Source organism: Microcaecilia unicolor, chromosome 6 (assembly GCF_901765095.1).
Source record: "Microcaecilia unicolor chromosome 6, aMicUni1.1, whole genome shotgun sequence".
NCBI classification, from domain to species: Eukaryota; Metazoa; Chordata; class Amphibia; order Gymnophiona; family Siphonopidae; genus Microcaecilia; species Microcaecilia unicolor.
In genome coordinates this window covers 96,042,104-96,070,053 of record NC_044036.1, presented here as the reverse complement: position 1 = coordinate 96,070,053, position 27,950 = coordinate 96,042,104, and the positions used below count along the sequence as shown (strand labels likewise).

At 44.7% G+C, this 27,950-nt stretch overlaps 1 protein-coding gene across 1 annotated transcript in view; it reads right to left on the bottom strand.

The window, feature by feature from the left end:
- Positions 1 to 21,950, bottom strand: part of STX6 (syntaxin 6) — an 80,733-nt gene extending 58,783 nt beyond the window's left edge. Inside the window, exons 1-3 of the mRNA XM_030206516.1 lie at positions 21,777 to 21,950; positions 5,225 to 5,394; positions 4,225 to 4,319 (exon numbers count right to left, since the gene is read on the bottom strand). Of these exons, the coding sequence (XP_030062376.1) occupies positions 4,225 to 4,319; positions 5,225 to 5,394; positions 21,777 to 21,805 (294 nt within the window). The 5' untranslated portion in view covers positions 21,806 to 21,950. The remainder of the gene's footprint in view (positions 1 to 4,224; positions 4,320 to 5,224; positions 5,395 to 21,776) is intronic.
- Positions 21,951 to 27,950: the final 6,000 nt, after the last annotated feature.

Sequence of the window (27,950 nt, the reverse complement as noted above, 5' to 3'; positions counted from 1 at the left end):
GCATGTGTATGCTCGTGTAGAGCTGGTAAGACTGGATTTTGGCCACGAGCAAAGAGGAATGGTAGGCCTATCTCCCAAAGGAGTCTAAGGTTCTAGAGTCTTTGCCCGGGGGCGCCGAAGCATGCTCCCTAGAACTCTTAGCCTTCTTTAGGGCCAGATCCACAACTCCAGAGTCGTGAGGCAACTGGGTGCGCATCAGCTCTGGGTCCCCATGGATCGGGTACTGGGACTCGATCTTCTTGGGGATGTGGGGATTACTTAATGGCTTGGTCCAGTTCGCAAGCAATGTCTTTTTCAGGACATGGTGCAAGGGAACAGTGGACGCTTCCTTAGGTGGAGAAGGATAGTCCAGGAGCTCAAACATTTCAGCCCTGGGCTCGTCCTCCACAACCACCGGGAAGGGGATGGCCGTAGACATCTCCCGGACAAAGGAAGCGAAAGACAGACTCTCAGGAGGAGAAAGCTGTCTTTCAGGGGAGGGAGTGGGATCAGAAGGAAGACCCTCAGACTCCTCATCAGAGAAATATCTGGGGTCTTCCTCTTCTTCCCACGAGGCCTCACCCTCGGTGTCAGACACAAGTTCACGAACCTGTGTCTGCAACCTCGCCCGGCTCGACTCAGTGGAGCCACGTCCACGATGGGGGCGTCGAGAGGTAGACTCCCTCGCCCGCATCGGCGAAGCTCCCTCCGCCGACGTAGTCGGGGAGCCTTCCTGGGAGGTGGCCGCAGCCGGCACCGCACGCGGTACCGACGTCGGGGACCTCACCCCGGGCGATGGGCCAGCCGGCGCCACGCTCGACGGTACCGGAGGCGCAAGCACCGTCGGTACCGGAGGGGTAGGGCGCAACAGCTCTCCCAGAATCTCTGGGAGAACGGCCCGGAGGCTCTCGTTCAGAGCGGCTGCAGAGAAAGGCATGGAGGTCGATGCAGGCGTCGACGTCAGAACCTGTTCCGGGCGTGGAGGCTGTTCCGGGCTGTCCAGAGTGGAGCGCATCGACACCTCCTGAACAGAGGGTGAGCGGTCCTCTCGGTGCCGATGCCTGCTGGGTGCCGACTCCCTCGGCGACCCAGAGCTCTCGGTGCCGACGCGGGGAGGAGACCGGTGTCGATGCTTCTTCGACTTCTTCCGAAGCATGTCACCGGAGCTCCCCGGCACCGACGAGGAGGACGTAGAATCCAGCCGTCGCTTCCTCGGGGCCGAGGTCGAAGGAGGTCGATCTCGGGGGGGCTGTACCGCAGTAGCCCTCAGGGTAGGGGGAGACCCACCCGAAGGCTCACCGCCACCAGCAGGGGAATGGACAGCCCTCACCTGCACTCCTGACGATGCACCACCGTCCGACGACATCAGCAGACGAGGTCCCGGTACCACCGACGTCGATGCAGCTATCCGATGTCTCGGCGCCGATGCAGAGGGCCGATGCCTCGATGCACTGGCGGCCGAGGATGAAGGTCTGGACGCTGACGACGTCGATGCACTCGATGACCTTGGTGTCGATGCCGACGAAGAGCCCGAGAACAAAACGTTCCACTGGGCCAATCTCGCTACCTGAGTCCGCCTTTGTAACAGGGAACACAGACTACAGTTCTGAGGACGGTGCTCGGCCCCCAGACACTGAAGACACGACGAGTGCCTATCAGTGAGCGAGATTACCCGGGCGCACTGGGTGCACTTCTTGAAGCCGCTGGAAGGCTTCGATGTCATGGGCGGAAAAATCACGCCGGCAAAGTCAAAATCCGAAATGACGAATTAGAGCACCAAAACTTTGAGGGAGAAAAAATCTCGACCGAGGCCGAAAGAGGCCTACCCCGACGACGAAAGAAAACTTACCGGGGCAAAGACTGGAAGTACGGGAAGGGGCAAACGAAACCCAAGGGGGTTTTCGGAGCACTTTCCGAACGAATTTAAACCTTTTCCGAAGAAAAAACACGTCGATCTGAATAACGGACGCGCGAGGTCGACTCTCCGGGGCTCGACACGGCAAAAACACAGCCGTACCGAGTGCGGACGAAAGAAGACTGGCCGGCTCGAGCCGGTTTCGGGCGGGAAGACGGCCGCGCATGCGCGGGCGCGCGAGGACTAGCAAAGGACTTTGCTAGTGAAGATTCCGATTGGAGGGGCTGCCGTGGACGTCACCCATCAGTGAGAACAAGCAGCCTGCTTGTCCTCGGAGAAAAGCGTTAACACCGAACCTAAGGAAACGCTCTGACCTCACGAAGAGCTGCACAAATAGGAAAGGAACGCCAAATTAAAACAGGAAAGCAGCATACATTCATACCAGATAATAGGCGAGAAGAGGAGGAAAAAGAAACTAGATTCAGGTAGAATTGCCATAGGGTGGGTTCACTGCACTTGGGGTGCTGCACTGTTGTCAACTGATCCCCAAAAGCTCTGAACAAGAAGGTTTTCAGGAATGTTCCATATTTTGGATAAGATAATTCTAATCTGACGTTAGCTGGGAGAGAGATTCCGAAAGAAAGAGAAACACAACAAAAGAGAGTAGTAGTAGTATCTAATCTAGCAACTTCACTGAAGGGATATGTAAATGGCAATTGCTAAGTGATCGCAAGAGCCTTGGAGGCTTTATAATACAATACTACAGCCACAAGACAATCTCCAAAGATAAAGCCAGGTTATTAATGCTTTATGAAACTGGGCATAATTATTCACCAGCTCTTGTCGCAGTTTACTCCACAAAGAGGAAGCTGCCAAAGATAACGTCCCTGACCTCTACTGAACACATCTCAAACTTGTGTAGGCATATGAAATAGGGATGCAGTGGTGAACTTGTGATTTGCTTTAATAAAAAGATATAAAATTGGGGCTGGTTCTGTATTTCAGGCTGAAATGTAGTGGGGTCTTGTCCTGTGTTTTTCTGTCCAAGGGGGCAGGCAGGGCACATGCCACAAATCAACATGCTCAGAGTGGGCCCACAATTAGACTACCCAATCTGAGTTGCTGTTTCCTTCTTTGAATTCCCTCCCCCCAGCATGGATTGGCTTTTTCCTACTGATGAGATCTGACTGGATAAGGAAGAACACCAATCAGCCTGCAGCAAGCAGAGTCCTGCTACAGACACTGGAGGGTGGAAGCAGCAGCTATGGTTTACTAGACATTAAAGCCCATTAAAACGGGCGAGATTTCTGTTTTGCAAAATGTAATATTTCTCACCTCCATCCATCCATCTCCAACAAACCTCCTCTCTCCCCTGCCCTCCCCCGATCCATGTCCAGCAACCCTGCTCTCTCCCCTGCCCTCCCCCCCCCCCACATCCAGAAGCCCTCCTGTCTCCCCTGGCCTCACCCCGTCCACCGACCCTCCTCTCTCCCCTGCCCTCCCCCCATATCCAGCAACCCTCCTCTTTCCCTTGGCCTCCCCCCCCCTGCTCTCCCATGTCCAGCAACCCTCTTCTCTACCCCATGCCCAGCTACCCTCCTCGCAGCTGCTCCCTCCCCCCTCTGTGCCGGGCCCCCTGCACTGACATGAGAGCGCCTCTCACCTCCGTGTGGAAGCGCTGCAGGGAGCCCGATACGGAGGGGGCGGGAGCGGGGATGGAGGTTGGTGCGCCGGCGATGTTGCTTCGTGTCCAGGCTCCAGCGGCAGCGGCCGTTTCCCTCTCTGTTCTGCCCTCTGACGTCATCACGTCTTGACACGAGGGCGGGACAGAGAGGGAAGTCTCTACTGCGCATTTGCGGATGAGTCAGTCACTTGTCATTTATATGTTTGATACTGCCTTGCATGAAGACACAATGTGGAGGTGCACATACTAAAAAAAACATATCCAGATCAAAAGAGAAAAGACAAGAACTCCAATTTTAAATAGGAAAAGTAGGCAAGACCAAGCATAGAGAATAAATTCTTAAAGGCTAAAACCATAACTACATCCATTCATACAGAACAGAATGGTAGTTAGTGCCCTCCAGCAGTCAAGACACAGCCTTGAATTTAGGAGAGTTTGAGGTGAAACAGGGAGGGGCCAGCAAAGCAGAACAATGCTGGCAGATGACCAAACTGGATTATACTGCAGACAAGGCCACAATGTGGGAGACCCAACTATACTTAATTTATATTTGAAGAATTGAAGAGCTGTACAAACTAGCCTGGATTTCTGTTCATAGCTGGATCTGTACAAGAACAGTCGGTTATCTCACACAGAATTAATTTTCATATGGGATCCAGTAACACGTAATTCAGTGAAAGAAAAAAACTCAGAAAGCCCCTCTTACCTTTACTATTTGCCTGGTGCTCGTGATGAAGGCTTTTCTTTTACTCAGCTCCAGTGCATCAAGATTGAATTTTCGAGGATTTGTTTCCACAATGCGTGAACTGCAGTGTTAAGAAAATACTACACATTCTGGACCCTGAAACTGATGTCATCCAGCCTGCCCATTAACACACTACCAGGCCTCCACCCTGCGCTCCCTAATGAAGCCTCGGTCACCAGGAAAAAAATAAAAATCCCTATTACAGCTGCATAATTTGAGTGTCCCAAATATATGGATACTAGAAATATTCTCTTTCCCATCCCCCCCCCCCCCCCAAAAGAACCCCCACCAGAGTGATATTTATTTTCATAAGGGATCAGAGGCATAGCCAGACTGTATTTTGGATGGGCCCAGAGGTAAACTGGATGGCCCTTCCACCCCCAACCACATCACAAATATCTTCCTGGAGATATTTTTTTTAAGAACATAAGACTTTTTTTCACCTACCCCACATCTTCTCCGCGGCATCCCAGCATCTGCGCTGCTATCTCTGAACTCTGTCCCTCCCTAATGTCGGTACAGGCGTCCTTGGCACCTGCAGCTATTCATTCTTGCTGCTTGCACTAGCCCCGCAGGCTTCCATCTGCTGTGTCCCGCCCTCGCTGACATCATTGCCTGTTTCCTGTCTGGCAGAACGCGGCAGATGGAAGCCTGGCACAACCAGCGAGAATGAATTGCTGCAGGCGCCAAGGATGCCTTACCAACACTGGGGTTCAGAGACCAGAACGCAGATGTCGAGCCACCACGGGGGGGGGGGGGGGGGGGGGGGGGGGGGGGGAGAGCAGTGTGGCACTACATCTGGGTGGGCTTCAGCCAAGAATGGGTGGGCCTGTGCCCACCCAGGCCCACCCGTAGCTACGACACTGGAAGGGATGAATACACAGATCTCTAAATTTGTGCTGAAAGTGAGTGGAAGCACAGGGTACTGAACCTACAGCTCTCAGGAGTACAGATAGGATATTGATAGTTTCATCCAGGTCCTCAAGGTCCCATTCAATGCTCCGCAGGTTGTTCCTTAGCTCATTGGTAGTCCAATCCACTTCTTCTCTTGTGGCAGTAGTGGGATCCTGAAGAAGGTCTGTCCATCTCTGAAACAGGCCCTGGGCAGTGTTTACTGCCTTTTGAACCTCCCTGTATTCAAAAGGGAGAGAGCGATCACCTTTAATGCATTTCAGGTTTAGCCTATCTTATACAAATGAAAGAAAATTTTTACCCCAAATCAAATCATTTTTTTAAACAAAACAGTTAGCTTTGAGGCTTGCCTTTTATGCTAACTAGAACACTGGGTTTGCATTAGTTTCAGCATGCTTGTAAGTGAAACAAATGCTAATATTTTCGTTCCAACACTATCATCTTTGGTGCTTTACAATTCTTAAATTATCTTTTATAATTCATCGTTTCTAACTAGATACTGATGTGCAGCCTTTCCGTGGCTATAATATAAACACCTCTCCCCCATACCTCCACTTTCCTGTTTTACTTGTGAAGCAGCCAGACCTTCTGTAATCCTCAGCTCTACTATTTAGAAGAAAAATATAGGGTACTTGTCACGTTAGCTCAGTTGAATGTGCTTTAAGAATTTAGTTGGTTAATGCAATAGTACATACTACCTGGCTGAACTAAGCCCAGACAAATATTAGGGGCGGGAAAGTTTTGCTTTGAAGATTGTTGAAGGAAGTTGTGTCTTATTTTTCTGCAAGTTATTAATTTTTAAGTAAATGTAAGTAAGCGTACTTCCCTCCCTGACCTGGCCCCACCCCAGAAATATCTCTTTGACCTGGAGGGTTAAAGCATGTGCACTGTGGAACAGCACACACATAATTCTACCCGCATACAGCAAAAAGCCCATTTCCACCGGTTAAACAGTGTTTTCTTACCCGCAGAAGGGGCTTCTGGCGATTACCCTCCATACCAATGACTTTTTTTTACTGGACTCACTTAACGTGGCCACAGCAGGGGGCTGACAAATCTTAGTTGCTTATCCACTCCAAGTAGCCAGTCTGTCCAAGGATTTTAAATACTTTATATGTTGGAAATTGTCCAGCTTCTTCCCATTTGTCAGCAAAAAAGGTTAATCTTGACAATCTCTCTCAGGGACTCACAGAGCCCTATGCTCCTGGTTGAATAGCAATGGACATGTAGATGACATTTCTGAGGAGCTTCCGAGCCACAAGCTGCTGCACAAGAGCAAGGTCTAGGCCTAATTCTTGTCCTAACTGAAAACCTGTATACAGTTTAGTAAAATAGGGGCCTAAAAGGAGGAGAAATATTGTTTAATCCTGTGTACGCATGTAGTTAAAAGCCTGAGAACAGGGGAAAGTTTGAGAACGATGTGTTTCCTGTGTGAAACAGTATTTAAATAAACGAGTTTGCAAAAGGGTATTGTCTTCCTCTGAGAAGGCCACTTTTTTTGTATACAGAAGGGATCACTGGTGTTTTATTCCCACTCCTCCCCCTAGTTCCATCCATCCAACTTACATTCTTTGACAGACCTTTATTCTAGTTAAGGAGGCCATTTTTCCCCACAAGGTCAGTTAGGGATTTACACCCACAGGTGAGAAACGTGACTTTAACAGCAGCCTTACGGTAATCCTTTTATAGGTCATTGATAAACTAACAAAATACATCAAATGAATTTAATGGACATTAAATCATATTAAGCATCTCCCACTCCCAGCAACATTAATATACAGACAGCAGTCCAGTAGAGAAATAGGAAGATGATGGTAGAGAAGAAGAACACTGACTAGGGCGATTTGGATAGAGCGGTTTATAAATATTTTAAATAAATACATATAGAGCAGTGGTTTTCAACCCAGTCCTCAGGGACCACTTGGTCAGTTGGGTCTTCAGGATATCCGCAATGAATATGCATGAGAGGGATTTGCATACTAAGAATCTCTCATGCATATTTATTGTGGATATCCTGAAAACCCAACTGACCAGGTGGTCCCTGAGGACTAGGTTGAAAACCACTTATGCAGAGGCATGTGGGAACACTTATCTGCCACAGAGATGTTCATTATTATAATAGCATTCACTGTACTGATTTTGCTGACCAATGGATGCAAGCAACTTTCCTAAGAGTACTTAAGACTGCTGGGGAGTGAGAGAAGGACTGGTGACAAGGGGGGGGGGAAGAGAGACAGATTGGGTAGGACAGAGTTGAGAGATGAGAATATGAGATAGCCGTGGCCCTGATGTCCCAGCTGTGGGAGAAGCAAAGAGGCTATCGCCTCAGGCATAGCTATCGAGGACACATTAAAAGCTACAAAAAACACCTCATAAAGGGGTATTAGTTCTAAGCAATCACGTGGAGATGGAGAAGATCCTTAAAGGCCAAGAAAATGTAGTAGAAAGATACACAAATAGTTCCCGTTTTATTGGATACCACAGGCTTGATTAAAAGCAATGTCTAAGCACATCTTGATGTGGCGTCCAGGATCTCTGCTCAAAGTATAGCGATGCACAGACTCTCACGGCTGCATGTCTATTGGACCCAGCAGTCCAGCAGAGACTGGTGGAAGACAAATGCTGGGGGGGTGGGGGGGGGGGGAATAACCCTTTTGGAGAGAAGGTGGAGGAGGTCGCTGACCTTCATTAAGAAGCACACTGATCCCATCGACACTCTCTCCTGCCAGACACCTTCTGCGACTTCCTCCTCATCAGGAGGTTTTTGGGCAAGTCGAAGAACGATCCCTACTACTCACAAAGGTGTAGGTAGGCGGCTCACCAGCCTAAGCAGGCTCAGCCCCAGCACGCTTGTTCTTGTTAACAGCCTACATTACACATTACATCTTATGAACTTCAGAAGGAAGTTCTTTGGTACTATGCAAGTACTACAGTAAATTTGAGACTCGTGAGATCATACTCCACATAACCTGGTTTAGGAGTGAGGTTCATACTGTCATGGTATGCACAAAATTGGAAAAACAAAAAAAGCACCATAGGCAGTTCAAGCTCGGAGTTGTCAAGAGTCTTATTGGCTGACCTGCCACAGGCCGTGTTTTGGCAACAAACACCTACGTCAGGGATCAGCGAAAAAAACTATTTTAGATAAATATCACATTAAAAACTCGCAACTCATATGTTCAATAAACCGAGACTGGTTCAAACTACGTTGTTGCAAATGGCAAAAGGATGCGTCATCGCAAGCCACTGTCCAGAGTTTGGTGCCAACAAGGATATGAAAGGTAATAAAGGCAGCTGAAGGATGAGAGAACAGAACTTATTTCAACAAGAAAAAAATAATTCCAGGTATTTACCTGTTTTTTTTTATGCACAGATGCCAGGACAGCAAATATAAAATATACTGAGCATGTTTGAATCCCTAGAACAGGGATTTCCAAACTTCTTCTAATGGCTTATTTCCCCAGTATATCTTTCCCCTCTTCCTTCTTTACCTCTTCCAGTATCTGAAGAGCACAGTTCCTTGTACCTCCCTCTGCAGTGGCAACTCTGGCCCCCTCTGTGTGGCTATAGTGGTGACTCTAGCTTTAGCAGTAGATCGAGTCTCCCTTCACCACAACGTTTCCCTGCAGGGCAGGTATGCTGCTCCTGTACTTTTTGCTAGGAGCAAGATCTGGACCTTTGGAAAAAGAGATGCTGGAAAGCACAGTTGGCTTGCAGCTGTTTTTGAATTGGTGTTAAAATCCACGTATCAGTGAAAATTGGTCTAAGCTGATACTGAAAGACCCTGTGGACCTAGTACACCAGGAAAAGTGTTTGTTACTAATCTGAACAGCCTAGGATGGTCCCCTGGGTTACTGGAATGGATTAGAAACTTTTTGAGTGACAGATGGTAGAGATAAACTGAATATCTTTTCACAAGTGTTACTGCCATGAGGTTGATACAGGAAACCTTTTGCTGATGACTGTAATAACTGCAAAAGAACAGACAACCCTGAGGAGCAATTTATGAAAGCTCAAGGACTGAGTGCTCCTCATCTAAGCTTCAATGCAAAACTGCAGCTTCCTGCATTCTTAGGGAAGAGAAGTTCAAAGGAACATCACAAAATGGGAGGGATGAGATACTGATATATACAAAACAGACAGATCTCAGGTTGATAAAATCTAATCATCTTGGAGGGAGTGAAAACAATGGGACAAGATGGAAGCTAGAGCCAGAGGAATGCCAGTGCGTAAAGGGATCGGAACTCCCCCCCCACACAACTATGATAGTGGTGCAATACAGGTTATTAATGAGACCTCATCTTGAGTACCAAGAGGCCGACGCTCAAAGCTTTACACTGAAGCCATGTGCAGATGGGCCCATAACGCAACAGTAATGCAAAAAACTAGCTCAGCTTGAGGCCAATTATATTTAAGTTTTATGCATGGTTAAATTGTGTTATCCAACAGGAAGTGGAAGGAAGAACATGCCCGACAGTGGGCCAGGGCCCACCCACTTAGGACTCAGGCCCACCCAAGTGTAGCACAGGTTTAACGGTAGCTGGTGGGGATCCCAAGCTCTGCCAGCTGAAGTCTTCTCCCTGATGATAACGAAAACACTTCTCTCCACAATACCGGCATCTGCACATGCTCAGTTTTCAGCGCATGCCTGCTGCAGACTGCCAAGGTAGAAAGAAATGTTTTCCCGCTGAGATATTTTTTTTGGGGGGAGGGGGGGGGGGGGGGGAAACACTTGGTGTCCACCCACTTCTTGCCTTGGCCCACCTAATATCTGTTGTCTGGCTATGCCCCTGCCTGACATGCACACAAAGGTTTTGCGGTCAGCATGGCTCTTGTACGCATGGTCAAGGAGAAGGGGGTAGGGAAAGTGGGCTCTATCTAACTACAAGGGAGACGTCTAGGTTTCCAAATCTTTACTGTGGAACAATCAAACAACTCGACACAGCGGGAACAGCTTTCAAACGCATCGCCCATATTAAAGCACGGTACCCTGCGCAGAAAGAGAAAGGCAGGGACTCACTGAACAGCAGGTATCTCCGGAGGAGAAGCAGAGTTCCACAGACGCAGCAGCCTGCTGCCTAACCGGCACATAGACTGAAAGCACAGCACTAAGACAGGGAAACCCTGTACTGCCCGGTCCTGTCAGAAATCTTGTTTCTTCTGTTTTGTTTTAACACTAAAATGAAGGCAAATGAGCTCTCTTGTTTTTTTTTTTGTTTTTTTACTGGTGAGGAAGGCTAGAGCTCTAAAGACCGGCAGGCAAGGGGGGGGGAAGGGTGAAGCAGGGACCCAGAAGACTGAGTATGCCCCCAAAGTCGGCACCAGGGCCGCCGAGAGACTGGGCCGGGCCCGGGGCAAGGCCACCCCGGGGACCCACCCCTGCCGCCCTTGCTGCCGCTCCCCCTCCACCCCCGAGATTGCCGCAGCCACTGCTCCCCCCTCCACCCCCCCCCAAGGTCACCGCTGCCGCCGCTCCCCCCTCAGTCCGCCACCGTGCCGGGCTCCCTGCATTGAAATCGTAGTCTCACCTCCGTGAAAGCAACACTGCAGGCAGCAGAACGTCTCCCTTCGGCCCTCCTTCCCTCATGTCCCGCCCTTGCGGAAGTTACATCAGACGAGGGCGGGACAGGGAGGCGTTCTGCTGCCTGCAGCGCTGCTTTCACGGAGGCGAGACTGCAATTTCAATGCAGGGGGCAGATGGTCGACGACGGACGGCGGGTGGGACTGCGGCGCCGGGCCCCCCTTGGAGCCTGGGGAATTTTGTCCCCCCTGCCCCCCCCTCGGCGGCTATGGTCAGCACCACCAGCCACACACCCCTAAACTCAACTGGCCCACAGGACCCAGGAGTATCCCCAACAGACAAATCCAGGAGCTGCTGAATGAAACACCGTCCACCACCTGCTGGAGATAGAGATAAGAGGTGAAGGAGGAGCTGGCCTTCTGGTATCACTGCCTTCAGCTTTGTAATCTCTATCTGCTGGTAGATGAACACAACCCATCAGTTCTTGGATTCATCTGCTGCATACACTAAGGAAATAAATTATGCTACCTAAATGTTCTTTCCTTAAGACCTGCTAGACTAGTCTGACAAGTAGAAATTTCCCCTCCCTCCAACAGGTGAAAACAGAACAAAAACTCCTCAGTTTCCTAGAAGGGCTGGTGCAGCCTGGAAGCAATTTATTCTTTTGAGGTTAGATAACAGCCTTGCTGTTGAATATTGACCTGTTTATATTCATCCTCACATGATTTAAAAAATAAAATTGCTGGAAAAAAACAATACACTCTATCTCAGCTTTATAAGCCCAATTCACACTGCAGATATATTTCTTAGCTGTGATTAAGTAGCATAGGCTTCAATAGCTTTAGGGTAACCTGACTTGAGCAGCTCAGGTGCTTTATACAGAGCTAGGCCTTGACCTTAACACTCTGGCATGCCAGTGTTGTGAGGTATTTGTCCTCCTTATCCTGCCCCTCGGTCCTCGCCCATCAGCAAGTCACAGAGCAGTGCTAAAGACATGCTGCCTCCAGCTGCCCTGGTACTTCTGTGTGTGGTCCTGCGCACAGGAAGTTGCATTAAAAAAAAGGCAGGACCACTCAGAGAAAAGGCTGGGGCAGCCAGAAACAGTGCGTCCTTAGTGCTGCCCGCGATTTGCCGCTGGGTGAGAACTGTGGTGGGAGGGGAAGGAGGAAGAGGGAGAGCTGCCGTACCCACAGGAAGGAAGGGAGGGAGAGTGGAACCAAGGCACATGATTGGGCCACTTAAGCATGAGAGCTGGAGAAGGGACCTGAATGCGTGCAACTTGGCATGTCTGTTTGGGCCGTGTAGCACTTAGTGCATGCTAGGCTTCAGTAAAAGGACCCCTAAACAACTTTATTCTGAGCACTTACGAGTAAAATTTAGAAGCAAGTTTTTAGTTCATTACCTGCCCACAAACACATGATTTGCTTAGAATATTAGGCCCCTACTTTTTGAGACAATTTCTAAAACCTAAAACTGATTCTTTTGGGGGCTCTCGCTCCAGATGGCTTAATTTTGTGCATATGATGCCAGCAATGAACCTCACTCATAACCAGGGGATGTGAAGTATGATGTTAGTCTCTCAAATTTACAGCTTCCTTCTGGAGTTTATAAGATGTAAAACACAGTGGTTCCCAAACCCGATCCTGGAAGCGCCCCAGCCAGTCACACTGACATGAAGAGGAGACTGTGCATGCAAATCTCTCATGAATATTCATTGTAGATATTCTGAAAACCTGCTTCCAGGATCAGGTATGGGAACCCGTAGTAGTAGTAGTAGTGTGCTTGAAAAGTCCTTTTAATCAAGCCTGCAGCACCCGATAGGATGGGAAATATTTCTGCTTCTTTCTGTCACATTTTCTTAATATCTGACTGCATTGCTTGGTACCTGAAGATCTTGAATGCACAGAATAATCACTTGGAACCAGCACCTCTATTACCAGTGCTGATCTAGCGTTTTCTCCTTTACCATGATATATGGTTTTCATCATCAGTTGAAATTGGATTTTCCCAGATGATCATAACCTCTAAGCATGGTCTTAATTCTATGCAGTTTCTACAATTATCAAAATTACTGAACCTCACACTCAGCTCCCAGCTCCCGAAACTTCTTACCTATGTGCCTTACCTAGATTGTCGGCTTCATGGAGCAGAGTTTCTCATATCTGTACAGCACTGTATGTGCCTTGTAGCACCTCCCATGTGTGGGGGAATGGAGGTAAAAGGGACAAATGTAATTGGAAAAGAACCAGGGCACCCTCTATCCCCATGTTTGTCCTGCTCTCCAGTCTCATATCATAGCCTTTTATTCTACACCATTACAATAGATGCAATCTGAAACTGTATCATACACACCCTCCTCTCCTCCAAGGTACACAAACTTAGGCACTCACTGAAGAAAATAGTCAGCCCCATGTAGAAATTTCTCTAAATTTCTTCTACTCTATCTATATCTCCATAACATTGGACAAAGTAATTGGGGTGAATTAATATCAATGTTTCATATCAAGGTGATAGTATAACCTTTTCTTACTGGGTATCACATCTCCCCATACACCCTAGTATCCCACTGATTCTACCAGTCACTTTTTAACACTTTTGCCAATGTGGAGGTCAACTCAGAGGAAATTTAGTTATGTAAATGGGGCCTGTTTACGTTAAAAAAAAAAAACACCTTCCGGTTTTTTTTTTCCATTTTGGCCTAGCAGATCCTCCTGTTCCTTTCGGTTGCCACCTCAAATAAACCTACGTTCTACTGGACTACAACACCCTGAGCTTTCATGCATGACCAAGAGTGTCCTGAGCTAGGACCGTGTCCTTTGTGACACTTCCCCTAGTGCCCCCTCCACCCCTAACCACTATGCTGTAGCCACCACAGGGGAAACAATGGGCAGGAAGCAATTTGCGTGTCCCCGCCTCACTTGCGCACTGTGCAGCCACACTGCTCGCACATCAGAATGGCCCTGTTCATAACTACCCGAGGATTTCTGAATCTCATCATTCCTCGGCTTGTACCACCACTAATAAAAGGCTGCAGCTCTGTAGACCTCAGTGCAAATACAACCCATGCTTAACCATTAGGTGCAATTACTCAGCAACAACTGAGGCCATCTTCCCCCAGGGACCATGAATGCTGCCTCTGCAGCAGAGACAGCAGAAGCTGAGCCTGGAAACTAAACCCAGGTCTTCCACAAAGCAGCAGAGCAGCTGAACCACTGGGCTGGTCCAACTCCAACAGTTCTTTACCTTTATTACTATAGTTCATGTTGTATTCCTACTGGTGGCAAATATCAGTTTTGTTCCCAGAATATTATTTCAGCTAGGTGCAAAAGGAGCTTACAAGTTCCCTCCCCCCCAAAAAAAAAAAAACAAAAAAAAAAGAGATCTACCTCAGTTTCTCAAGTTTATTGTTTATTGAGTTTGCTATACTGCTTCTCATGAACCCAAGTCAAAATGTTTTACATTGCAATAAAAACAAAGCTAAAATTAGAAAAGGAAAGCCATAACATAAATAGAAAAGCACAATCACTCAAGACCAAACAATAAACCATAATTCAAGCCAAAATACAACCGCATGAAAATCAACCAGAAAGAACATCAAAGTCTAAAGGTTGTTTTAAAGAAATAGGCTTTCAGTGAAGTTCGAAAGGAGGTATAGGAGTCATCAAGTCGCAAAAGTTGGGGGAGCGAGTTCTAGAGGGCGGTGCAAGAAAGAAGAAAGCAGATGGCTGGGTGGACTCCCATTGTGTCTTTGAGGAGGGGAGGTAAAACAAGCCTGTTATCAGTAAGAGAATGAAGGGTATAAGAGGGTGTATAAAGGATGATCTCAGATGCCAAATAGGAAGGAGTGGCAGTGTATAAGATTTTGTGTGTTAATACAAGGATTTTGTATTTTATTCAAAACTCGACAGGAAAGCCAGTGAAGACATTGTAGAAGCAGAGAAACAGGATAGTAACATTTTGCATGACAGATTATACAGGCAGCAGTATTTGAAGTGTTAGAAGATGATTCAAGTCAGCTTTAGTAATACCTATGTAGACGGAATTACAATAATAACGAGAATTGATGTATGCATAAAACAGAGAGCAAAGTGAATCTGAATCTACCAAACTGCCAACAGAGACTGAGAAAGTAGAAACCAGTTTTCATGACCTGCGGTATCTGAGGTGTAAAGGATAAAGCACAGTCAAGAATTATCTCAAGGTATCTGAAGAAAGTGACAGGGGTGATCTGCCTATCGAAATACACATAGAAGTATAAGAGGAACCCATGATCCAGCTGACTACCGTCTTCTCAGGATCAAGAACTAGATGTTCCTCCAGCCACGTTGCTACTTCCTGCAGGCAGTCCTGAAGGGGGCATGATTGATAGACATTGTATCAGTATAATACACTAAGAGGAACTCATCGGCATAAGAGTAGGCACTAATGCCGCAAGTCTGGCTAAGTAATGCCAAAGAGCTACCGAAGATTAAAAAGAGAGGGCAAAAGGACTGAGCCCTGGAGAACTCCACAAGGAAGTGTATGCGAGGTAGAGGTAGATTGGACAACTGTGAAGGAGTAATGTTCCAGAAAGGAAGTGAACCATTTAAGCACAGTTCCCGAGATTCTTAAGGAGGTTAAGTGTTGAGAAAGGAGAGGGTGATCAATAAGGTTGAAAGCAACTGAGAGATCTAAGTATACTACTAGTGCAATTCTACCATGTACAAGATTGTAGTGAAGTTCACTTCAGAGTGCAGTAATGACAGTTTCAGTGCTATAGCCTGCCCTAACGCCTGACTGGCACAGGTGTAAGGCATTTATTGCCTCAATGTAAGCTTGGATTTGCTGGAAGACTATAGTCAAGTATATTTGACAAAAAAGGGAGATTAGAAACAGGACAGTAGTTATTGGGCTGTAGTGGATCTAGAGTAGATTTTTTCAAAATGGGTTTTATGAGTGCATGTTTGAGTGATGTTAGAACTATACCCAAAGGTCAAAATGTGGGATACCGGGGAATGAAGAAACGCAGATAATCCTAAGGAAAGCTGTCTTAGCCAGGTTGATGGAAAGGAATCAAGGGAACAGACAGTTACACTGAGACTGAATAACAGCTCAAGTAAAAATTTGGAGATAGAATATTGAATGCTGTCCATGACGCTGTATTGGCCAAGGGGGGAGATGTGGAGAGGGGACACAACTGGATGGCAGCAGAAACGTGGCCTGAAGCAACTCAATTCTGTAGTGAAATATGAGGCCAAGGTTTCAGAGGTGAGACGAACTGTTGGAGGACTATCAGATGGAGAGGAAATAAGAGTATTAAAGATCTGGAAAAGCTGCTTGGTAGCATTTTCTGCATCATGAATTTGCTTAGAAAAGTAGTTTCTTAGTCACATGGGTCTGGCCAATATAATATCGCCAAGTCTGTCGACACAATTTGAGGGATTCACTTGACTTCTGCTTACACCATAGGTATTCAGCCCTTCTTGCCCGACGTTTGCATAGATGTAGACCAGGATGAAACCATGGCTGTCGATTTTTTATACACTTATGAACAAAAGTGAATGGTGCTACTTGATCAAAGACCTGTTGTAAAGAAGAATTCCAGGTGGAAACTTGCTCGTCAAATCAGAGTTCGAAGAAGTTGACCAGAAAGGAATCTTGAAGTGGCAGGAGAGAGAGTCAATATGACAGACACATTGACCAATACTCTGTAGAAGTTGAAGATGGCAGAAGAGGAGTTAGGGAGACCTGAAACAAAGAGAGGTGATTTGACCATGAAAATGAAAAGTCCTTAATGGAGAGATCTGAATGAAAGAACAAAGATCCGTCATAACTAGATAAAGGGTATGACCGACAGAATGAGTCTCAACCGTGACATGCTATAAAAGACCCAGAGCTGCCAATAAAGAAGTAAAATATCTGGTATGCAGATGAGATGGGTTATCTACGAGTATTAAAGTCTTCAAGAATAAGAAGATTTGGAAATGTCATTGAGGCATCTGCTAAGGACTGGTAGACCATATCCCAATCTTCAGATTTTAAAGAGGGGTAGCAGTAAAAAGGAACAATATACACACATGGATTGGCTACCACCTCTAATAAGAGACTGTGGGAGACCGTCTCTAGTCTGGAGAGATGAAGAAAAGATAACCACCAGGCCTCCCCCACGCTTGTCTACTCGAGATGAGTAGTATACAGATAAATTTGCAGGAAGGCTTGAAAATAAATGGACTTCTTCCCCAGAGGGGAGAATGTTTCTGTTAAGCAGATAAAAGCCAAGACAGTTGGAGAGAAGTAAATCCTGAATGAGAATAGATTTGCACTTCATCGAGTGGCAGTTAAGAACAGCAAAGGAGATTAAGTATAAAAGAAGATACACCATAGAGATCCATAGAACTATGAAGAGACTGGGGGGGGGGGGGGGGGGGGGGGGAGAGGGGAGGAGGGAAGGGAAAGGGGATATCTCTAGGATGTATAAAGTGATGTCAAAGATTGTATATCTAAGTTGTCTATACACTAAAATAAAGTTTATAAAAAAAAAAAAAAAAAAAACAGCAGGAGAATTCCTGAACAGAATTGTTTGCCAGGGAGGGGCTATGACATGGAATAAAATTTCTAACCTGTGTGGGATGTGCAAGAATTCTTGGGGGAGGGCGGTGGCCCCACTAGACAAGAATTGGGAGTGGGTCAGATGGCATAATGGAGGACGGGGCCGACACACCCACAGGAGAGAGATGACGGACAATCACAACAGAAAGAACAGAGTAGACAAGGAACAAAACCATAGCAATAAGAGAAAGAGCTTACCAAACTGGACAGAAAAGGGTCTCATGCCTCTGCCCCAAGGAATTCGCCTAAGGAGCAGGTCCTGCTCCTTAGGCAAGCTTCTTTGGCGCGTGCCCCAGGCATGCCGCTAGAGGACAGCTTTACATAACACTTGCTTTTCGTGGTAATTCTAGATTTGTATATTTTCATTCATATTTACAGATATATCTTCAACAATGGAGCAGTAGCCTAAAGATTAGAGCAGTGGGCTGCGAGACATGGAAGCCAGGGTAAAAGTTCCACTGACCCTCTTTGTGACCGCTAGCAAGTCATTTAGTGGCTCATTTACTAAGCTGTGTTAGGTGCTAATGTGCGCCTAGCACAGCTTAAAATGACATACCTCCACATGCGCTCTGGCACCCTACAGAAAGGGCGCGTGTGTGCGTGCTAACCACCTGCCAAAAATTTTTTAATTTTAAGGGGACATGTCTGGGGGCGGAGAATGGGCGTCCCTGTGCTAACCAGTTAGCACAGCTAAATTATGCGCTGATTAGCCCTTACTGCCTACAAAACAGTTGGTGGTAAGTGCATACGTGTTAATTTCTTTTTTTAATAGCGGCATTAGTGCATGTTTTGTTACATTTGTACCCCGCGCTTTCCCACTCATGGCAGGCTCAATGTGGCTTACATGGGGCAATGGAGGGTTAAGTGACTTGCCCAGAGTCACAAGGAGCTGCCTGTGCCTGAAGTGGGAATCGAACTCAGTTCCTCATTATTGCAAGAAATAGAGAAAGACCATTTTTACAGCTGCAGTTAAAATGGCCTTAGCACACAGGAAAAACCCGCATAAGGGCATGCTAAGGCCAGTTTTTATCACAGCTTAGTTAAAGGATCCCTTAATCCTCCATTGCCTCAGATACAAATTTAAAGTTAGATTTACTTACACTTAATGCAGGTTAATTTGATGTACAGGAGTTAATAAATGGACCCACAAATAGTTGGGCTTATGCCTGTGTTAGCAAATCTAGTCCTTACACTATAAACCCTCTAGGGTCACAGAAACACTTGCTATACTTTAATGTAACTTACTCTGAGCTAAATGTAAATACATAACACTATGTAGTGTACTGAATACCTTCTATTAATTTACCTTCTGTGTCCTCGAAACAATATTCTAGATTGATACAGGAGATCATATATACCATGTGAAAAATGCTCAATATGTCTAACCCTGGATGTCTGGAAAACTGGCAAAGAAATGAAAGTTTGCAAAGCATGTCCCACCCTGATTACTTCTGTTCATGAACACTATAGAAACATTCTTTTCTCAGCTCATATTTCCTCACCCACCTCTTTCCCACCAAACTTCACTGTGCTCTCCTTGCAGGGCTCATTTTCAACGTGCTTAGACTTACAAAGTTACATGGAAGGGCATTTTCAATATGACGTCCAAGTCCAACTTTAGATGTTTTGCAAAAAAAAGTCCAAAATCTGAACAGGAAAGAAATTCATTTTCAAAAAAAGAAAAGTTCTTTACCCCCTAAACTGTTCTGTTCCCTTAGGTTTTTGAAGCCCAAATGCATGACCCTGCAGTTTGTTAGCATTAAATCTTAGTTGACAAATTCCAGATCATTCCTCCTAGCTTCGCTAAGTCCTTCCTCATGTTATCCACACTATCAGGGGTGTCTATTGCAGATTTTGGTATGATCCGCAAAGAGGCAAACCTTACCGTCTATCTTTTCTTTTCAAATATACCGTTTCTAACAAGGTTTTGTGCTTTGGACATTTTGTTTTTTGGTCCATTAAAAAAAAAAAAAAAAAGCATCCAAGTGAAAAATATAGAAAATCAAGCCATTGGGATGTAGGAAGGGCTAGAATTTTTAGTAGACTGGTCTCCCAGACATCCCAGGAGATAAATGGGGCACCCTAGGGGGCATGCAGTGGACTTCAAAAACATCCTCCCAGGTACACATCTCACCGTTGCTCCCTTACCTTGTTTGCTGAGACCCCCAAACCCACTGCCCACAACTGTGCACCACTACAGTAGCTCTTATGGGTGAAGGGGGCACCTATATGTGAATACAGTGGGTTCTGGTGAGTTTTGGAGGGCTCACAGTTTCCCACACAAATGTGACAGGTAGAGGGAGATAGGGACCAGAGTCCTCCACTCCACGGTGAACTGTGCTGATCACTAAACTTCTCCAGGGACCTGCATGCTGCTCTAATAGACCTGGCTCTAACATCTGAGGCTGTCATAGAGGCTGCTAAATCATATTTGTATTCACATTTTGGTGGGTGGGAGGGGGGTCAGTGACCACTGGGGGGGTCATTGGGGGGGGGGTCACCCCTGATTCCCTCCAGTGGTCATCTGGTCATTTAAGGCACCCTTTTGTGCCTTATTCGTTATAAAAACAGGTTTACCTCAAAACGTCTTAGTTTTAGTCCTGGACACTTTTGTAATGTTCCGTTACAGCTGAAAAATGTCCAAGTGTTAGGAGCACCCAGATCCCTCCCTTAACATGCCCCCTTGTAATTTGAACAAATTTCTGATGGACTTAATAGAAAAACATCGAAAAATTGGTTTTGAAAATACCAATTTGGACGTTTTTGTGAGAAAACTGTCCAAATGCGGATTTATGCCACTTTTTGGACGTTTTTCTCTTTTGAAAATGAGCTCCACAGTAACCTATGGAACTTTGCAGATCTAAGTGCTGTCAAAATATGCCTCACAGACTGTTTTTCCATTCTTTTTAGTATGTGTCCAAAGGGAGCCTGTTTCACCAGCTTCAATCTTCTCTTACCAATTCCTAACCACTATACTAGCCTCTGCTAGACTTAACTTTATCCCTTCTTGATACAGGAACACTTTTACAAATCAAAAGTAAAAGGAAAATGCCTTGAAAAAGTACCAATGCAAAATAACACTGCAGAAACTTCTAATTACCAGAGGTGTTAATAATAAACCTATCATACTGTTAGAAAAAGAATGAGCTGTGTCAAATGTATAACCTACACTTGCTGTAGAGCTATATGAAAAATAAGGGAGCAAAACCTGAACTCTCAAATGTATAATGGGATTATTGCCAGTGGTGTGCTGCAAAGTTTGTTCAAGGGCCGGTTGTTTTAAAGATTTTTGTAAGCACTATTGCTGAAGGGCTCTCTGGTAAGGATTGCCTCTTTGTGGATTATACCAAAACCTGCAATAGACACCCCTGATGGTGTGGTTAACATAAGGAAAGACTTAGCAAAGCTAGGAGGAATGGTGTGGAATTTGGCAGCTAATATTTAATGCTAACAAATTGAAGGATCATGCATTCAGGCTGCAAAAAACTAAGGGAACGGTACTGTTGGGGGGGGGGGGGGTAAAGAACTTTTGTGCTTGAAAGACGAGTGGGACTTGGGTGTGACCATATGTGATGATCTTAAGGTGGCCAAACAGGTAGAAAAGGTGATAGTGAAAGCTAGAAGAATGCTTGGGTGCACAGGGAGAGGAATGACCAGTAGGAAAAAGGAGGCAATGATGCCACTATATAAGACTCTGGTTAGACCTCATTTAGAGCACTGTGTAGAATTCTGGAGACAGCACCTTCAAAAAGATACAAGCAGGACGGAGTCAGTCCAGAGGGTGGCTCCTAAAATTGGCAGTAATCTTCATCTTAAAGTGTATGGGGAACAGACTTAAAAATCTCAATATGTATACTTTGGAAGAATACGGGGAGAAGAAAGATATGATAGAGCCATTTCCTACACAGCATAAATGCACAGAAGGTGAGTCTCTTTCAATTGAAAAGAAGCTCTGGAACGAGGGGGTATAGGATGAAGGTGAAAGGGGACTGACTCAGAAGTAACCTGAGGAAATACTTTTTAACCCACAGGGTGGTGAATTCGTGGAACAGCTTCCCTGTGGAAGTAGTGGAGACAAAAACAGTATCTGAATTCAAGAAAGCTTGGGATACATAAGTATATAGGGCCTCTAAGGACGTGATAGGGAGAACAGTGCTACATGTTTCTATGACATCAAAATCTGCAGTTAGCATCCTCCCATTGTACAAGTTGGATTACGATCAATTTAATATCATCAAAAAGAAATATCTGTAAAAGATACATAAAGAGGCTGGCATATTTGTGCAATGCCTAGCATATGCTATATGTCGTATTTGACAGAACTTAAAAAGATTTCTCGCCACTTTTTCCTGTTCATAGGATCGATAAACAAAGTTAACACCAATGGACCCCCTTGCCCTATCTTCTCACTTGGGTGACCGACCTCACCTCCGGTGGAAGACTAGGTCACCCCCTCTCCCTGTTTCCACGAGCAACAACACGAAATGCTTACCCCTTCACCACAAAGAACGGGTCCTCCATAGCCGTCTACGACCCAACCGCTGAGCTTGCAATTCTCTACCCACCCAATGCTCCAGTCCAGGCCAGCAGCACAAGCACCAGGGAAGGGAAGGGGCGGATGCACAGCACTCAAAGCACCAATCAGCGGGCCCACGCAAGTTCCACTCCCCTGTGACCTTCTGCACGAGCTGCTAACACGGAAGCAATGGGCCAAGGAGGTTGGATAAAATAAGAGACGAAGTGACGTCAACATATCGAACCCAATTAGGGAAATCTCTGTTTCTACTCCCCCGAGCAGCCATCATCCCCCTACACTCAAAACAAAGAAAACAAACCTATGAGCTGCTACATCCATGTTGTCGTTCTTGATTGTTGGTAGCATTTTAATTTAATCTAACATATTTTCAAACATGTCAGCTTGTGCAGCATACGGATGTACTCAGAGGAAGTATAAGAATGGAATAACTTTTCATCGGTAGAGAAGTAATTTGTTATAGATCGTAATCAGTGTGTCATTTGGAGGGGATGGTTATAGGGACACCTTAGTATGTGTTATATTTGTGTAGACATTTTTCTTTTTCTTGGTAAAGGGCCGCTAAAACAGACATCATATTATGAGAATGAGGTGCTCAACATTCAGAGTTTCTATCTACTTATTTAATAACTTATTCATGACATTTATATCATACATTAAACATTAATTGGGTTGAAAACTGGGTGCATTTAAAACTTTTTTTTTCCTGTGCCTACATCAAAAGAAAAAGATTGCATGTGGGAACTTGCTCCTTTTGTTTTGTGGATTGCAGTGATATATTATAAAAGTGCACTTGATATTTTTTTATTACCATTATTTAAAAGACAGATATTAAATAAGGAGGGCAGAGCTACCTTCATGCAGAGTCCAGAGTCAGTCTAATTGTGCCAGTTCAGCACACTGTTAGCTGCCAAGTTCATACAAAGTTAATAATGTTCAATGGAAAATATTTTTGTTGGTTCAGACTGCTTGCTGTGTGAATATTCCATCACTGTTTCGCTACAGCTACCAAGAATTACATATTAAGGGCATTTGCTTTAAACTTTGTTTTAATTCATATATCCAGACCTTACATGCACATGGTTTTGCTTTTTTAAATTCATAGGTGAATCCTAAGGGTGGTGGAACAATCAGGTATAAACTGTGTTGTTTCTGACTACTTGTTTTGGACAGCTTTGGGTCCTACTGATCTGTACATCTGCTGTCTGGAATTTTGGAAGTTGGAAATGAGAAAATAAAAATTAAGGGCCACATTTACTAAGATGTTCTAGCTTTTTTAGCACACACCTAAACTTAGTGCACTCTAAACACTAGAGACACTCATATATTCCTATGGGTTTTTTTAATGTTTAGCTCATGCTAAAAATGCTAGCACACCCTTAGCACTGCTTAGCAAATAGGGCCCTAAGTTTTGGATGTACTCTATAGAAGTTGTTGTTTACTTTTGCAATGTGTGTATGGATGCCTGTTCTGGTGTATGCATGTGATAATATTTGAACAACTGTCTATACTTATGGCTATGATTTCTGAACATGCGGCATCATTAAAGGACATACTTTTAAATGTCCAGTTGGGCATATATGCTAATCTCAACTTTGTTAAATGTTTCAGACATATCCATCTATTTGCTCTCATGATATGGCTGCATTCTATTATTCTGTCTCATTGTATTTTCCAATGTAATCCACATTGAACCCGACTTTGCTTGGGATAATGGGTGATGTAAATGTTAAAAATATATATGTATATATATTTATCCTCCACCTTTTAAGGCATTATCCAGCTGGATGGTGATGGCACAAGGAAAGCAAGTTTGGTCCAGTGTACTTTTTTGGGATCTTGCCAGGTATTTGTGACCTGGAATGGCCACTATTGGAAACAGGATGCTGGGCTTGATGGACTTTTGGTCTGTCCCAGTATGGCAATACTTATGTACTTATGAAGACTAACTCAAAGTAACCTGTTCCTTAGCTGGGCTCTAGTATTGCCATATTGAAAATGTGACCATACCATGCCTCTGTGGTTACATTCCACTAAAAAGTTAAATGATTAACTGGCTTTCTTGAAAAGATTATGTAAACTTTGGATGCATGACTAGGGACACAAACACACTTTATTCAGTATCACAATTCCTCATGTACAGCCACAAAACAACCTTTTAGGGTGGATAGTGTTCACAATGAGTTTACTTGTACCTCATTCCACCACATTATCACTTTGTATTCATTCATACCATTGTTTATTCAGACCGGAATCGGCTAACGCCGCTAACGGTAATATGTAAGCCACATTGAGCCTGCAAATGGGTGGGAAAATGTGGGATACAAAAGCAACAAATAATAATAATAATAATTTATTATCAACCAGATAAAAATAAAAGTTTTCAGTTTTGGCACAGTATAAGTTATCAAAAGAACAAAATATAAGAAAACCAATGGACTGCATTAGGGGCTTGTAGCCCATGTTGAAACAAAATAGATATGCATGAAACAAAATATTTATTTTTATTTTGACTTATAAAACCATTTGCCCTGAAACATGTTCACAACTGAATAATCAATTTGTGTATCTAACATGTAAAATTCTACAAAACAGATGAAGATGTGAAATGGAGAGTTTAATTTTACTTCCATTTAATTTCAATATATTTAATTACAATATATTCCATCTTTATATCACCAAGCTTCCAAAGGCAAAAATACAACAGTTAAGATGAATTGAGGTGGTGGAGATGAAAACGGTAATGGAATTCAAACATGCGTGGGATAAACACAAAGGAATCCTATTTAGAAGGAATGGTTCCGTGGAATCTTAGCAGAGATTGGGTGGCGACGGCGGTAATTGGAAACAAAATGGGAACTGGGCAGACTTCTATGGTCTACGCCCTGATTGTGACTGAATAGAAACGGATGGGCTGGAGTGTACACTTTAAGGGGCTTCGATATTAGCTTCAGAACTTAGTACAAGAACAGTACTGGGCAGACTTCTACGGTCTGTGCCCTGAGAAAGGCAAGGACAAATCAAACTCGAGTATACATATAAAGTATCACAAACCTTGTAAAATGAGTTTATCTTGTTTGGTAGACTGGATGGATCGTACAGGTCTTTATCTGCCGTCATTTACTAAGTTACTACTACTACTACTATTTAGCATTTCTATAGCGCTACAAGACGTACGCAGCACTGCACAAACATAGAAGAAAGACAGTCCCTGCTCAAAGAGCGTACAATCTAATAGACAAGAAATAAAGTAAGCAAATAAAGTAAGTTACTATGAACCCATCAGGAAACAGGATATCCTCATTGAAATTTTTGCCATCTGTATTGTACAGAACAGTGTAGAAAAATTAGCATGCAATACAGAGTTTATAACTGCTTTTGCTACCAGCTACAACATTTTAAAGCTGTTTTACGGCTATTTTATTTCATGATATTTTTATCTAGATACATATGGGAAGCTTTCAAATAAATTAAAAAGCTGTTCAATAATTTATATATATATATATATATATATATTTATTTATTTTTTTTTTCTTCTCCACCTTTTAAGACACTGCGTAACCAACTAAAACCGCTTTAGACTTGTTACAGATGGACCACGCATTGGCAGTCCCTTATTTGTAATAGCTTTTTGCTATTGTTTTCACTAGCGTTTGCTATTGTATTGGGTGTACTAATACCACGGCAAGCTCCGCCTACAGAACTGGTTTCAGCTCTTACAGTGGATTAGATAGGCTCACTTCGTCTCCTGTTTTTTTCATTCAACCTCTTTGCAATGGACAAGCCGAAATCAAGTGAAACGACTACGAGTGCGGTGAGCGTTACAAGCAGGGTTGCCAGGTGGAAAATTTTTTTCCAGCCCACTGGAGCCCAAAAAACAGCCCAAAAACCGCCCAAACACAAACCCCGCCCCTGACACCCCCACCCCCGCGTCATCACCCCCGCCCCCGCCGTCATAAACCCCGCCCCCGCCGTCACCGGCCCCGCCTCCCACGTCACCGGCCCCGCCTCTTACGTCATCGGCCCCGCCTCCCCGTCATCGGCCCCGCCTCCCCGTCATCGGCCCCGCCTCCCACGTCATCGGCCCCGCCTCCCACGTCACTAACCCCGCCCAAAACGTCATTAACCCCACCCAAAAACGTCACTAACCCCGCCCCCCCCCCCGCGGCCGAAAAAACCGCCCGAAGCACAAAAACCAGCCCAAAAAACCGCAACCCGCCGCGGGCAAAAATTTCCCGCGGCGGGTCGCGGAAAACCGCCCAATTGGGCGGTAAAACCGCCCACCTGGCAACACTGGTTACAAGGATTGCTGGGTGGCTAGTGGAGGTAAACCAGATTTAATCTCCTTGTGGTAAATTACCGTAAACCTCCTTGAGTGGATCTTCAGCTGAGATGAGAATTCGGGGGCGGAAGGATCAGCCCTGACTCGATCCTGGGCAAGAAAGTTAGATTGAGAACAGGAAAGACATAACGTCAAAAAGCTGAAGCCGATTAGGTTCGTCTCCCTTTCCCTCTCCTACGCGTAGCCCTCATCCCCGGTCACCCAAAACAAAGCAAGTAAACCTATGAGCTGCTCTATCCACGTTGTCGTTCTTTATTGTTGGTAGCATTTTTTATTTGATTTCACGTTTTTGTTTGGGAATTCTTTCGCTTTTCCATGATGGCTGACCAGTTTTTTCATCTTAACAGATCTGCAACAATCGAGACCCCTTGATAAAGCTCTGGCGAAATGGGAACCTGTCGGGGTCTGGAGAATGTCCAGATTTTGCAGATAAGTGATTGTCCTTCTGTGAGCCTCTATGAATGTCATAATTAGTATATCATTGTGATGGTGACACAACATTGCCCAAAAAAGCGGAAAAAAAATTAAAAAGTTAAAAATACCTCAAACGTGTTGTGCACGCTAAAGTTGAATTGACACATTTCTGTAACTAAAACATAGGAGGTGGGGGTTTTTGTCTATGATTATACAAGTCACGAATGTAAAGGTTTATCCAGATTGTGAGCACTAATTGTGAATACAAGTCGCCTGTGTGACATCATGAGACTTTTCCCCTTACACCTAATGTGCAGTTTCCAGTGAACCAGCAACCTTTTGAACATTGGCCGGTTCAGCACACTATTTGCAGCCAAGTTCATCCAAAGTTAATTATGTTCAATAGAAAATAAATCTGTTGGCTCAGGCTGCTTGCTATGTGAATATTCCATCACTGTTTCATTATTGCTACCAAGTATTACATATGAAGGGTATTTACTTTAAACTTTGTTTTAATTCATTTATCCAGACCTTACTTGTGTATTGCTTTTTAAATGTAAAGTTGAATCCTAAGGATGGTTGAACAATTAGGGCTTTGGATCCTACTGATCTGTACATCTGCTGTCTAGAATTTTGGAAGATGGAAATGAGAAAATAAAAATTACGTTTTGGATGTACTCTATAGAAGTTGTTGTTTACTTTTGCAATGTGCATATGGATGCTTGTTCTGGTGTGTGCACGTGATAAGGTTTGACTAACTGTCTATACTTATGGCTATGATTTCTGAACATGCGGCATCATTAAAGGACAAACTTTTAAATGTCCAGTTGGGTATATATGCTAATCTTAACTTTGTTAAATGTTTCAGACATATCCATCTACTTGCTCCCATGATATAACTGAATTCTATTATTCTGTCTCACTGTAATTTCAAATGTAATCCACTTTGAGCCTGAGTTTGCTTGGGATAATGTGGGATATAAATGTAGAAAAAAATTCTTTATCCTCCACTTTTAAGACACTGCCCATCCAATAGTGATGGCACAAGGAAAGCAAGTTTGGTCCAGTGAAGACTAACTCAAAGTAACCTGTTCCCTAGCTGGGCTCTAGTATTCCCATATTGAAAATGCGACCATACCATACTTCTTTGGTTATGTACCACTAATATGTTATATGATGAACAGGCTTTCTTTAAAATATTATATAACCTTTGGATGAACGACAGCAAAAACACATACTTATTTATTCAATATCACAATTCCTCATGTACAGCCACAAAACAACCTTTTAGGTTGGATAGTGTTCACAGTGAGCTCCTTTTATTGACCAGATAGAAGACATAAAGAGTTTTCTGTTTTGGCTTATTTTCGAAAGAG